We start from the raw sequence: 15120 nt of genomic DNA on the forward strand, positions 1-15120 counted from the left end.
TGGTGGCAGCTGAACTGAGAGCCAGAGAGGTGGTGTGGTGAAGCACAATGGAGGCTGCTCTACTAGGATAAGTGAGGCACTGCTCCACTGACCTCTGTCTGCCCAGAACCAGACACCTGCCTGCCTGCCCTCATCCTTACAAGCAGTCCAGGAGTGGCCCTGACTCTCACCTTCCTCAACCTTGGTTGCCCTTGTAGAACTCAGAAGGTACCTTTCATCATATGTGGTGGAACTGTAAGGTGATAAAAGCTTTCTGGGATATGATATATAACGAAATGAAAAAAATGTTTAAAATAACCAGAAGCCTTTTTTAAAAAAACCCAGAAGCCTCTTTATTAGGAATTACAGGTACCAACATTCCAAAGTACCAGAAAAGACTCTTTATGTACAGAACAACAGCCACCCGGATGCTATTAGCCCAGAGATGGAAAGAAGACAAGGTTCCTACCAGAGAGGAATGGCAAACCAAGCTGATGGACTGTGCTGAAATGGCAAAGCTGACTGGAAAACTCAGGAACCAAGAGGACCAAAGCTTTACCAAAGAATTGGGGGGGGGGGTTATAAGTTATCTACGCCTGCCAACCTAGCAGTTCAAAAGCACCCCCGGGTGCAAGTAGATAAATAGGGACCGCTTACTGGCGGGAAGGTAAACGGCGTTTCCGTGTGCTGCGCTGGCTCGCCAGATGCAGCTTTGTCACGCTGGCCACGTGACCCAGAAGAGTCTCCGGACAGCGCTGGCCCTTGGCCTCTTGAGTGAGATGGGCGCACAACCCTAGAGTCTGGCAAGACTGGCCCGTATGGGCAGGGGTACCTTTACCTTTATAAGTTATCTAAGAGACCACTGTAAGCAGATGGAAACATTGGCAGGATTTTGATTTCACTTGTAGAGTAACAATTACTATGGACAATATGGATTGATACAAAATTGAGTGTTTGGAAGAAGATGCAGTTTTAAATCCTTAAAATGGAACTCTGTGGAGGGGGTGGGAGGGAGTCCTGGGATTTGAAGAAATCTCTGTATATTGATATATATTTAGTTTTTTATAACTTTGTATTGGTAAAATAAAAAAAATGATTTTAAAAAAGAGAACTCAGTGGGGTAGGGTGTCAGGACAGAACTAGACTGAGTTGGCTCCACCTGTCATTGGCTCTGGCTGTGCCTGTCATTGGATTAAGCTCCGCCTACCTTTGGCCTTCCTGTCTTCCACTAGTTCCAATGGGCATCAGCCACCAGTGGTTGCATTGCAGGTTCTCCTTCACCCATTGCTTGATTCCTGCGAGGTTTCACATGGTGTTGGTGCATGGGGCATCACAACGCAAATGGCCCCTTGGCCCCAAGTTAGCCACGTTTTCCCTTATTGTGCTTACTTGGGAAAGTGTGTGCTGCACATGCAGAAGGCTTGATCCCTGGCACCTCTCTGGTTAGAAACTCTCCAACTAGGAATGAACTTTTGCCCGTCACATTGGAGAACTACTGTGAGCTGGAGCAGAAGGTCCTGGATTCACTCCTCAGCATCTCCAGCTAACAAGGGTCTCACAGAAAGGGTTGCAGAATACATGATCTGGAGTCCTTGGAAAGCTGCTTTCAGCCAGACTAGAAAGTACTCTAATGGGAAATGAGCCTTTGATCGGCTTCACGCTGTTAAATTCTCCCCACTTCTCCAAACAGTAAGATGTTCTAGGGGTTGGTTTCCTTTGGAAGGAGGTCACTGGAGGCTTTCAGGCATTTTGTAAAACTTGCGTTACATATATACGGTCTGAGAAGAGGTGATAAAGAGCAAACAGCAGAAATTTCCCCACCAGACAGCTAAAGTCCACTGCTCCATCAACAAGCTACAAGGGAGACAGACAGCCGACCCTGAGATGCCCACCCCTCTTGTTTCCATTGCAGCCTCTCCTTATAGAGTGACATCTGGAATACAGTGGTACCTTGGTACTTGAACGGCTTGGCTCCTGAATAAATCGACTCCCGAACGCCACAAACCCAGAAGTAAGTGTTCCGGTTTGCAAACCATTTTCAGAAGCTGAACGTCCAAAGCAGCTTCAGGAAGCTCCTGCAGCCAATCGGAAGCTGCACCTTGGTTTTCAAACGGTTTTGGAAGTCGAACAGATTGCCGGAACAGATTAAGTTCAAGAACCAAGGTACCACTGTACAGCATCCTTATCTGGGAGGGGTCAGGGTTTGCATTTTGCCCTCTTTTGGTTATTTCTTAGCTACTGAGAAAAACAGTCTAACAGTTAGTTCCTAGGCTATTAACGTTACTTTGCCTCATGATAATCCACCTTGAAATCTCATAGGAAACCCATACCGATGTTTAAGCAGACCTTGTTCTCATGATTATTTGCAACATTTATATCCTACCTTTCTTCCAAGGAGTCCCCAGGGAACTCAGGGCATCCAAGATGGCTGCCCCACCCTCCATTTTAAGTTCACAATAACCCTGTGAGGTTGTTTCAGTTGAGAGAATGTGACTAGTTCAAGGATACCTAATGAGCTTTGTGGCTGACTGAGTATTTGAACCTGGGTCTCCCTGGCCATAGTCCAGCACTCTGACCATTACACCTCACTGCCTCACTCCTGAGTCTTGGGTCGATGAAGAAGACATCCTTTGAAAATGTCCTTCTTCTACATTAGCTGGTCCTTTAAAGGGTTTTTCTTCCCTTGTTCAAATTTCCATCTGCTTTGGATTGCCCTTCAGGGCTCAAAACTTCTCCCCAGCTGATGCTTTACCTGTCCTTTATCTCATACCATTTTTGTGTACAGGATTAGCACCCCCACGCCACCCCCCGAGAATAATCAAATGTGTAACTGAACTCGGAGCTTTAAAAGTTTATCACAGCCTTAATCATGATGTGTAAGTTAATGCTCTAATGCATGTGATAATGTTGCATCCTTCAAGTGCATTGAGCAGAAAATGATGTCTCCAAGGATGCGATCCCAAGCTCTTCTGGATGCTTTGAACCTTTTCTTTCCGCTGCTTGCAAAGTTTCCTCCAGGTGTTCTGATTGAAGCTGGGCTCCCAGCCCTCCCTGCTCTCATTTATTCAGAACACCTTTCACAAGATGCCAAAATGAATGGTGGTGGCGGGTGGCGCAGGGAAATCAGGTGGTGGAAGCAAATCAGGAGAAAATCAAAGCCGAAACATTTCAAAGATTCAAAAAGCTCACATGGAGAATTGCCAGAATAATGAACATAGGAGCCTGTGAATTCTGGAGCAATAGTGGGGCACACGTAAAACTATTTAGGCAAATGGACAACGGAGAACTGTGGCTGGATTGCTTTACATTTTGGTAAGTAGCAGCTGGGGTGCTATCTGGAATGGGACGCTGCTGCTTTAGGAGGGGAGCTTAACTCTTTCCATCCTGCGCTGCTTTCCTGATCACGGTCTTCCTCCATCACTCAAAGCTTGAAGTTAACACTTGTAGAGGAGGCTGAGGCGGGGGGCAAAACCAATGGTCAGAGAAAGGATTCAGCAGTCCCTTTGTGCCCATAGCATTGCCACTTGAAGTCACCCATCTCTTGCTTTTTACACATTTGATGGCAGCCAGGAATTGGGGGGGGGGGCAGGGATTTGGTTCAGCTCACATTTACAGGTGAACCTACCAATTTTCACTTTCTGAAACAATATGTGAACCCAAACACAACCATCCTCTGAATTCTGCATGTCTCTGAATTTTGCAGTGCAGTTCTTCAGTAATGTAATGTGTACAAAAATGCATATACTAGGATGGTGTGTACATAAAATGCATATATTAGTGAAAATAGCATACAAGAATGCATTAAATTTGGGGGAAGCACTTGTATATATTAGGAGAAATATACGCTAAAATGCTGGTGAATTTTCATGAGGACTGGGGGTTTTTTATTTTTAAAAATTGCACATTGCTATGGAAGTGTGGAGAACTGAACTTAAGATTGGAAAAGTAAGAAACTGAAATGGACAAATTTTTCCATCCCTCATGGCAACCCGCATTTCAAGATCCTGGTCTGGCAACTTGATGTATTGTTCAGCTCAAAAGTTAGCAAGGCAGTTGGGAAACTCAATTGTTCTTGTTCCTGTGGATAGGCTGACAAGACCATTGAGTGCAGAAAAGTTGACACTGCAATCCATGTAGCCACAGGCGCTTCTGAAAGAAAAGTGGAAAAAGCCCAGAAATGTCTGAGAAGCTAAGCAGACACAGAAGGGAAAAAATCCTATATATTGGGTTCACTTAAGCTCTCCTGCATAATGCAAAGGGTGTGTGTGTGTGTGTAAGTACTGAAACCCTATAAAAGTAGATACAGGGCCATTTTGGATGAAAATGCTGCATTAGGAAGTAGGGGCACAAAAGTGAGAACTGGTCCCTAGTCCCCTCTGTGTAGGTATCATCGTACTTGCCATGTCACCTTAATAAGACTGAATAAGGTTAGACGCGGGTGGTGCTGTGGGTTAAACCACAGAGCCTAGGACTTGCTGATCAGAAGGTCGGCAGTTCGAATCCCCGCGAAAGGGTGAGCTCCCGTTGCTCGGTCCCTACTCCTGCCAACCTAGCAGTTCGAAAGCATGTCAAAGTGCAAGTAGATAAATAAGTACCACTCCGGCGGGAAGGTAAATGGCGTTTCTGTGAGCTGCTCTGGTTCGGCAGAAGCGGCTTAGTCATGCTGGCCACATGACCCGGAAACTGTACGCCGGCTCCCTCGGCCAATAAAGCGAGATGAGCGCCGCAACCCCAGAGTCGGCCACGACTAGACCTAATGGTCAGAGGTCCCTTTACCTTCAAGGTTAGGAGTCCACAGAGTAGAGAACAGAAATGTAGATTCACATTTTGAAAAAATGGGAAATAAACTGAACCATTTCAGAATTAAGGAATTCATATGTTAGGGACATCCTGGAAACATGCATTGGGCATAATAAAAACAGTAGCTTGGTTTACCCATGTTGAACCATGATTTAAACAAACCTTAGTTAAGAAAACACGGTATAGCTTTATGGGGGAAACCAAACTGGTGCCTTAACTATGATTTGCTAGTGAAAATCACAGCCATGGCTTATTGTTGGCTTACCGATCTTTAACTATAATACCCCTTACATGTGAACCCAGACATTTTGGAATCTTGCCTGGTCAGAGTCAGTAATGCTTCTGAACACCAGGTGCTGGAAACTATAGAAGGGTGGAACTACGTGGGGGAAAATAAGTCTCCATTGATTCTAGAATAAAATGCTGTAGGTATGAAGGTTCAGTAACTGAGCTAATGCACCCCGTGCTCCTGTAGTTTTCATGGCCAATTTGAGTGAGCATAACAGCTCCAATACTTTGGCCACCTCATGAGAAGAGAAGACTCCCTGTAAAAGACCCTGATGTTGGGAAAGATGGAGGGCACAAGGAGAAGGGGACGAGATGGTTGGACAGTGTTCTCGAAGCTACCAGCATGAGTTTGACCAAACTGCGGGAGGCAATGGAAGACAGGAGTGCCTGGCGTGCTCTGGTCCATGGGGGCACGAAGAGTCGGACACAACTAAACGACTAAACAACAACAACAACAGGCTCTTATTCAGCAACCTAAATACCATGATCTTCAGAATCCAGCTAACATGGGGATAAGTAATTGTACGTGAGCTTCCCTGTATGCAGATAATTCCAAGGCCAGGTTGTTTGGATTGTAATTTCCCTAAATGAAGACAAAAGGTCAGGGCTTCCATTATATGCAAAGCTATTCATCAATGTTTCATGTTCAGTAAGTTATCCTAAGCAGAGGAGGCCCTTATTCAACAAGCTTCACATCCGCAGAAAAAGCAGCCCTCCCTACACCTCTTTCACAGCTCAAGTGGAAATTTTCAGCTGAAGATAAACTCTTCAAAAAAGATGACACCGTGGAGATTTGAATGCTCTTGAAAATTTTATTCCATTCTAACACCAAGAAGTCTTAGCAATGAGCTATAGGCTAGGAACGCATGGGGGATGTGGGACATGAAGGTAACCTTTGCTGCTCTTGGGAGTCAGAGCAATGTGATAGACTTCCATAATGAACTGAAGTTTCTCCAGCTTCTGAACTCTGAGCAAGGAAGAGGGCAGAGCCCCTCAAAACTGGCTTGAACAGGGAAGAACAACACAGCTGTTGTTTCCACCCTTGCAGGAAAATTAACAAAACAGGGTTCACTGGGGTGAAAATGAACCACAGAGTTGAAAAGTCCTTATAAATATGAATGTTAAAAAAAAAACACCCTCATTTTCCATTCCACCCTGTCACGTGCAGCCATGTTTTGATTCCACTGCAGTTTGTCTTCTGTCAGTGTGGCGTAGTGGTTAGAGTGTCAGACTAGGACCTGAGAGAGACCAGGGTTCAAATCCTTACTTGGCCATGAAGCTCACTAGGTGACCTTGGGCTGGTGGTCACTTACTCTCAGCCTACCTCACAGGGTGGTTGTGCGGGTAAAATGAAGAGAACTACATATGCCACTTTGAGCTCCACAGAGGAAAAAGGAAGGATACAAATGCAATGAATGAGTGCTGTTTGCTGTAGTGAACTTACGTACCTTACATAATTTATGTAATTAATTACATAACTTACACTGCAATTTATGCTATTCTGCTGCATTCATTTCACTACAAAGAAAACTGTGCAAATGGTGTTGACTTAATCAGTTGTGGACTGAAAGTAACAACAACAACAGTAAATATGGATTGAATTCTCTGGATTGATTTCCACTCCGGACATAAACACTGGCAATTTCTGCTGCTGTTTCTGTTGGTGGGCTGGATCCTGGGTTCACCCAATCCTGACATGCCACTTTGACAAGTAGGTTAAACACCTCCCCTTCCCCACCGCTGCTTCCCTGCTGAAAAATGCCCCCTTCCCATGTTGATATTATTTGGCAACCACAGGCTTTGGAACTTGTGTTTGCTGATGAAACATGTGCATTTCACCCTTGGACCAGTATCCTGTTTCCAATCATGGCCAGTCAGATGCTTCTGGGAAACCCACAAGCCTTCCACTGTTGTCTGCCTAGTATTTGATATTCGGAGATGCACTGTCTGTGGGCAGGGAGATTCTGTGTTCTCTAGGCTTAGCTGCTTCCACGTAAAGCTCTGCAAATTCCTGGCTATTCCATATGCTAATAGCAAACTCGTTCCATGAGCATGGTACCTTATTTAGCAATGCACGCATGCATAAGAGGGAGATATTAGCAAGGTTGAGAGGAACCACGAGGTTTATAAAGTGCAAAAGATCATTGTTGCGGGTGAATGAAGGGGAGGGGATACTCTGGAAACACTGCAATGGGAATGGAGAGTGTTGGAAGAATGTTGAAGGGGGGCAACCAAGGAGGGAGGTAGAACGGAATGGAGTAACCTGGAGAAGGTTGTGGCTGGCTGGCTAGAATCCAAAACAGGAGCGCTCCACCCTGCTTGTCTTTCTTCTTGCACAAAAATCCCGCTTCCCCAAAATATCTGACCATTTTGTGATAAGGAAAGTGGACAGGGTAAATGCATTGGAAAGTATGACATAGCACTCGCTTGGATGCCACATCATCTACTCTCCCTGCAAACAAATCAGGATGAATGCTCATTAAGCAGCCAACATCATGTAACATCCCCCAAAATACATAGGGACAGTGAGTCATCTGGAAGCGTCCTATGGTAGAATTAAACATATAGTAAAAGGGAACACTTGACCTATGCAACACATTCCTTGCACCACCCAGGCTGCATATACACCATATATTTAAAACACATTCAAAGCACACTCAAAACGCTTTTAGAAATTGGGTGTTCAGGGCACATTGATGGACCAGGGCTGCATACAAGCCATACATTTAAAGCACATTTAAAGTTTATTCCACCACCACATTTCAAGAATACTGGGAACTGCAGTTTGTTAAGGCTGTTGGGAACTGTAGCTCTGAGTTCCCTGGATTCGGGGAGGAGGGAGGGCTTTAAATGTGCACACAGCCCTAGTAGTCCCTTGGTCTGCCTGGAACTGGAACATTTATTTCTTAAAAGCACTTTGAGAGGGAACTTCAGCCACAAAAGTCTCCCAGAGAGGCTCACAACAATCAATAATAAACTCCTTGCCCTCAGGCTTCCAATCTAAAAGGCACAGCACAAAAGCGACTGGGAGGGAGCTGGAAGGAAGAAAAGCAAACTCAAGCACTTGCTCCTGCTATAAAGTTATTGTAATGCTGTTTCACACAGGGAAAGTGGAAGAAAGATCCCTGTTGCTGCTCGTCCTTTGGGCAAGGGCTGTAAGTCAGAGTTAGTCTCCTCACACTCTTTTTTTTTTAATAATATTTATTACTTTTACAAGAGTTTAAACACTTACAAAAAAGAAAAAACAGAAAAAACAATACATTACAATACAAAGACTAAACTAACAAAACAAAACAAAAACAATTTAAAAACACATCAAAGGAAAAAAAAGAAAAAAAGAAAAAAGAAAAAGAAATTTCGATATCTTATCTTTCTTTCACATATTTCCACGACCTCCTCACACCTCCCATTTTGTATTCCACTTCTATTAATTATTTCAGCAATTCCTTTCCATCTTCCCCTGTTTTCTGTCCTATAATTATCTTAACACATTTTAACCTTATTTTTTCTTTAATACTCTATTAATCTATTTGTACTTAATTCCTTATAACCTTTCTACTGAAGCCATATCACTTCATTCCAACGTTCTTCTAACATTCATTAATTTTACAATATTTCTGTAAATAATCTTTAAACTTTTTCCAGTCTTCTTCCACCGACTCCTCTCCCTGGTCTAGGATTCTGCCAGTCATTTCCGCCAGTTCCATATAGTCCATCAACTTCATCTGCCATTCTTCCCTGGTGGGTAAATCTTGTGTCTTCCAATACTTTGCAATGAGTATTCTTGCTGCTGCTGTTGCATACATAAAAAAAGTTCTATCCTTCTTTAACACCAATTGGCCGACCATGCCCAGGAGAAAGGCCTCTGGTTTCTTAAGAAAGGTATATTTAAATACCTTTTTCATTTCATTATAAATCATCTCCCAGAATGTCTTAATCCTTGGGCATGTCCACCAAAGGTGAAAGAATGTACCTTCAGTCTCCTTACATTTCCAACATTTATTATCGGGCAAATGGTAGATTTTTTCAAGCTTAACTGGTGTCCTGTACCACCTATAAACCATTTTCATTACATTTTCTCTTAGGGCATTACATGCCGCGAATTTCATACCTGTGATCCATAACTGTTCCCAGTCAGCCACCATTATGTTATGTCCAACATCTTGTGCCCATTTAATCATAGCTGATTTCACCGTTTCATCCTGAGTGTTCCATCTCAACAGCAAGTTATACATTCTTGACAAGTTTTTGGATCTAACAATTCTGTTTCCAATTTTGATTTTTCCACTTGGAAACCAACTTTTTTGTCCAATTTATATGCCTCCATTATTTGGTAATAATGGAGCCAATCTCACACTTTGTTTTTCAATTGCTCTGCAATTTTATTCTGTCTCCATCTTGTTCCAGAATTTCCCAATATTTCGGCCATTTGGCGTAGTCTCCTCACACTCTTTGCCATGATGCTTTCCCTTAGAATCACAGAATTACGGTAGTAGAGTTGGAAGGGATCCCAAAGGCCATCCAATCCAACCCTCTGCAATGCAGGAATGAAGATGATGATGACCAAATGCAGGAGTGGGAACCATTTGTCAGTCCGAGGGCCATGTTCCATTTAAGGCAGTCTTCTGGGGACCACATGCCAATGGTGGGTGGAGCTAGGGGCAAAAGTGGGTGGAGCAACAGGTGTGTATTTTATATTTGTACAGTAAGGTAAAAGGTAAAGGACCCCTGGATGCTTAAGTCCAGTCAAAGGTGACTATGGGTTTGTGCCGCTCATCTCGCTTTTCAGGTTGAGGGAGCCGCCATTTGTCCACAGACAGATTTCTGGGTCACATGGCCAGCATGACTAAACCACTTGGCGCATGAAGGACCATGACGGAAGCCAGAGCACACGAAAACGCCGTTTACCTTCCTGCCGCAGCGGTACCTATTTATCTACTTGCACTGGTGTGCTTTCAAACTGCTAGGTTGGCAGGAGCTGGGACAGAGCAGCGGGAGCTCACCCTGTCGCATGGATTCGAACCGCTGATCTTCCGATCAGCAAGCCCAAGAGGCTCAGCGGTTTAGATCACAGTGCCACCCAAATCCCTATTTGTATGGTAGGCTAGCTTCTACACACACACACAAACACACACACACCTGTGTTCTCCATCCAGACAAGCAAGAGGCATCACCAGAGTATCTTTAGATACACTCCAGCCTTGCAAAAACCCTTCAATTGGGCTGCAAAGCAAGGTTGGTGAGGGGTGTGGCTTGGGAGGTTGTGTGACCTGGGGAGGGTCCCAAGGGCCAGACAGGGAGCCCTGGAGGGCCACGAGACTACCCATTTGTGGCCAAATATAAAGGAAGGCAGGACTCCTGTGTCTCAAACTGTTGTGTAGAATTTTAGCTGGTTTTCTTCACACCTTGTATGAAAAGCTGCATCTGCTGATATGCTTTGACCTGCATAATTATTAATTTTAAGAATACACTATCTTTGCGCCAGATCACGCCACCTTACAAATCTCTCCACCAAGCAAAAGAATTCAGGGAAGGAGATTTATTTGTTGTTTTCCAGTGACACAAGACCCCGTCCAGGCAGTTCCTGGAAGTCCTCCCCTCCTCCTTCCAAGGAACCACTCACGTAAATTGCCTATGCTGTTTCTACAGCCTCAGTTCCTTTTGGGTCCAACTGGCAATCTGAATAAGGTTAAGAAATGGCTAAAGGGGTGCATATTTCCCCCATTTCCCAGTTGTTCATTTGTGCACTCCAGGCTCTTCACTTTATATAGACAGGACTTGGCACAAATCGGCAGAGAGCCAGGGTGGGGAGAGGGTTCCCCTCTGGGCTCTATCCACACCACTGCCCAGAGAGGAGGAGAAGAGACAAATGAAGGCCGCAAAGCAAGTGGACTGACAGGAGGAACTGTGGGGCAGGGGCCTGATGATGCAAACCTCTGATGACCAAAATGGCCCCTCAGTTCAACTCATAACTGAAAAACCAGCCACTGATTGCCCCTCTAATGCCAGAATTTTGCAAGGTTTCCATGATGGAATTGCAGACAGGTTTAAGGTTGACAGCCAAAGCGCTCTGGAGGAAGACTTGGCAAACCAGTGCCTTCATTATATCTAGTTAGAGCTGCTGCTGACATGAGGGAAATGTTTCATTTATGAGCAGAGGCTGCGGCAGAGTCTCACAACGAGCTCTTCTCTCCTATAGTGTCAAGACGTAAATGCTGGGCAGGTGTTGATCATTATTTTGGTCCTGATGGGGTGGGTGCATGAGTTTGAGGCCAGGATGAAAAAGGATCCCATCACTTCTTTCTTCTGCGAAGAGCGTTTTGGGAGGAAACAGAAATTGGACAATTGCATAATGTTAGTATAATTAAATAAATTAGTATAATTATATTAATTATAATAATAGCCCTCCTGCTTTTTCTGAGTTGTGGTTTGTCCCTGAAGTGCCACATTTACCCAGGTTTGTCTTCCATGGGAAGAATGGTCACCGGAGGTCTATTGGTGCTTTATAAGATTTGCATTCATTTCCATTCACAGCCCCCTCACAGATTATGTCAAACTGTGTCTCCTCACAGGCCAATATTCAGTGTTAAGCACCCAGGCTAAGAGGTGGACCTAATAGCAAAAAAATAAAATAAGATAAACCTGAGGGGTTACGGAAGCTTTTGTACTCATACCTACTGTGATCCCATCCCATACACATCATCTCATAAGTCATGGGGTGGGGGTTTCTATAGTATTTTTATTCTGAAATTGCATTTTCCGCATTTGTGAAATTGCTCGCTGGGTGTTTTCTGCTCCCGTTGCTGTTTAACACAATATATAGCCTTAAGAAAAGTCATACACAGCTTGCTGGCTTTTAACATCCCAATTAAGATATCACCTTATCAATGTTTTTATTTCTTTTTATTCTAGTATACCAACATGGCCACCAAGCATTTTATAAATAATTCAGTAAGTAAAAGTTCAGTATGGAAGCCCAAGATAATAACTAGTTAGGCAACCCGCCTTTAAAATAAGTAAGTAGACTCCCTTGCTGCCGCCACACACACACACACACCGACTTCCATCCTTTAAAATATCCCGACTGAGCATATGTGGAGGAATTGTGTACATCAGAGCTTTCCAAACTTTTCATGTTGGTGACACACTTCTTAGACATGCATCATTTCATGACACGGTAATTCAGTTTTACTAGCCAACCAGAGATTAAACTAACCCTTTTCCAGCCCCAAGAGGAGTATGGGGAGCGTTCACACGACACACCTACACACTGCAGCCGACACACTAATGTGTCGTGGCACACAAGTTTGGAAATAAATCATTGAAGAAATTTGAAAAGTATCCTGTCATTTTTCAGATTAGCAGCTTCACTCCAACAAACGAATCTCAGAAGAGGTTAGTCAAAGGCATCTGTTATGAAACTGTGATGATGTGAGCTGTCACTTTCAATAGATTACTGAAGATAAGGAGGAATGGTGTGCAGAGAAGCAGGGGACTAGGAACATAATTTCCGGTGCTTAAGTACATAAATGCTTCTGATGCTGAAACTATACAGTAGTGCAAACACACACTTGTTCCTTTGCAAAGATGACCATTAAGGCTACTCTGGCACAAAACGAATGTGATTCATTCTATGTTGCATGTAGGTGTCAATGCGTACCTTCATAGTGAATGTGTCAGCAGCTGGGGCTCAGAATAAGACTCCCATGCATTCAAAGTAGTATCATACCACTTTATAGCTGCTGTCAAACAATGCTGGGAATTGTAGTTTGTTATGGGTCCCCTCACGTGGCTACAATTCCCAGAGTTCTGTAGGAAGAGGTATTGACTGGTAAAGTTTATCTATCTATCTATCTATCTATCTATCTATCTATCTATCGGCAGCCTAGAAATATTGCACATAAAGTAAATATTGCAAATCTGGTAGAGATTAAAAATAAATAAATGCAGATAAAATATAACGTACGCCATGGGCGTAGCCAGGATTTTGTTGGGGGGGCAGGCCTTTTGTTAGTGAGGGCAGAACCTCAGTTTGCAATGTATAGTTATTGACTTAGGGTTGGGCAGCTCCCCTCCGTGCCCCCCCCCGCCTACACATGACGTATGCAAATAAAAAACTCTGGTTGTATGGCTGTCTCCGACGTCCAGCTAAGCCACGCCCCTCTCTTGTCACAGGGCCTCAGAAACAGCTGTGATTCCAGGCTAGCCCCGCCCATTTCCGCGTCTGTGCCTCGCGTTCGATTTATCGCCCGTTTCTTTCAAAAGCGTTTCTTCGTCTTCCTGCGCGGTTTGAGCCCTGCGGCGCGCCGTAGCCTTGTTGTCATAGCGACCAAAGCGCCGCGGCCTGCTCTCGAAAAGCTGCGCGGGGAAGCCTCGGCGAGTGTAGCGTTAGCCGAGCGAGTCAAAACAGCAGAGGCTATTTCGCAGCGTTTCCTGGAGCCACCATGTCCTTTCGCGACCTCCGGAGTGAGTCGAGTTGCTTTTATTTCGTTTAGAGCCCCCCCCCCCGCCCCCCCGTCCTCTGTCTTCCCCATGTGCCTGCTATAATATAGCTCCACAGAGATGCAGTCTCCAACATCCGATCTGTTCCCGGGCATCGCTGATCGTACCACAAATGTGGGGGTTAATTATTAATCATTGTTATGATTCCACCTTTCCTAAGGAGCTCAAGGCAGCCTACACGCCCCCATCCCGCGCTCTCGTTTTATCATTGCAACAACCCTGTGAGGAAGGTTAGTTAGCCTAAGAGACTCTCGACTAGCCAGGGTCACCCAATGAGCTTCATAGCTAAAAGTGGATCTGAATCTGGGTTTCCTGACTGTAGACCAGCACGCGCTTGCTCACGTTGGCTCCCAAAGTTGATCAGGCCTCAGGAACCGAACCTGTTGTTGACCATGGCTGTAATCCTCTTAGGTAAAGATAAAGGTACCCCCCTGACTGTTAGGTCCAGTCGCGGACGACTCTGGGGTTGCGGCGCTCATCTCGCTTTATTGGCCAAGGGAGCCGGTGTACAGCTTTTCCGGGTCATGTGGCCAGCATGACTAAGCTGCTTCTGGCGAACCAGAGCAGCGCACGGAAATGCCGTTTACCTTCCTGCTGGAGCGGTACCTATTTATCTACTTGCACTTGATGTGCTTTCAAACTGCTAGGTGGGCAGGAGCTGGGACTGAACAACGGGAGCTCACCCCGTCGCAGTGATTTGAACCGCCGACCTTCTGATCAGCAAGTCCTAGGCTCTGTGGTTTAGACCACAGCGCCACCCGTGTCCCTTGTAATCCTCTTAAATCTGCATAATTTTACACATGATCCACCCCACTCCGAATTCAAAGCTTATGTTTGTGTCTATAGAATGCATGCTAAAAATCGCATCTTGTGCAGAAGGCTTGCAGAAATATGGCTCTTATGGGGTCTTAAGTTACATGGGATGCCAACATACCGTACTCCAGGTATTGTGGTAGTTCAGGAGGATCTGTATTAAATCCTATTGGGTCACACTTTTACCAGACCCTTCAAAACTCGCTTTTGCCATGAAGCCTATTGCTTAACCCAGTGGTTTTCAACCAGTGTGCCGTGGCACCCTGGGTGCCTTGAAGGATGGTCAGGGGTGCTGCCTCTGATGCCTTCTCATGTTTCTGCCACCCAAAGGCTTGCACAGCTGTCTGTTGCAGCAGCCCTGGCTACAAGTTCTGCAGGTGAATGGTGCCTCTGGGGCTGGCCAGGGGGTGCTGGCTGCCAGGAACTGAGGCAGCCTCGGAGTCAGCAAGCCAGTGGGTGAGGGAGCCCAGCCAGCCAGTCTGGACAGAAAAGTGGGAGGCCGGGCAGGCACTGTGCTGGCTTTTCTTGTGCTTGCTGTGTACAATCCCTGCCTGGGAGCTGAGTGCCCGGCACCAGAAAGGAGCCTTTCTGCCATGCAGGCCTGGCGGTGCCCTCTGCTGCCTCCCAAAGTAAGTGCTGGCCTCACATTTACCAGAGTCCATTGGGGGCATCATTTTCCAAGGCACCTGTGGGGCAGTGTGAGGAGGCACCTCTCTTTGGGGTGGGGGGTGGCAGCTT

At 45.3% G+C, this 15120-nt stretch overlaps 1 protein-coding gene across 5 annotated transcripts in view; it reads left to right on the forward strand.

Annotated features, from left to right (window-relative positions):
* Window positions 1–13337: 13337 nt before the first annotated feature.
* Window positions 13338–15120, forward strand: part of CLUAP1 (clusterin associated protein 1) — a 54873-nt gene continuing 53090 nt past the window's right edge. The window contains exon 1 of one of the 5 annotated variants that reach the window (XM_028705888.2): window positions 13338–13533. In XM_028705888.2, the coding sequence (XP_028561721.1) occupies window positions 13512–13533 (22 nt within the window). In that variant the 5' untranslated portion in view covers window positions 13338–13511. Of the gene's footprint in view, window positions 13534–13778; window positions 13981–15120 lie in introns of those variants that run through there. The other 4 variants (XM_028705891.2, XM_077918430.1, XM_077918427.1 and 1 more) reach the window with 4 other exon arrangements.

Source organism: Podarcis muralis, chromosome 14 (assembly GCF_964188315.1).
Source record: "Podarcis muralis chromosome 14, rPodMur119.hap1.1, whole genome shotgun sequence".
In the NCBI taxonomy this organism is placed as follows: domain Eukaryota; kingdom Metazoa; phylum Chordata; class Lepidosauria; order Squamata; family Lacertidae; genus Podarcis; species Podarcis muralis.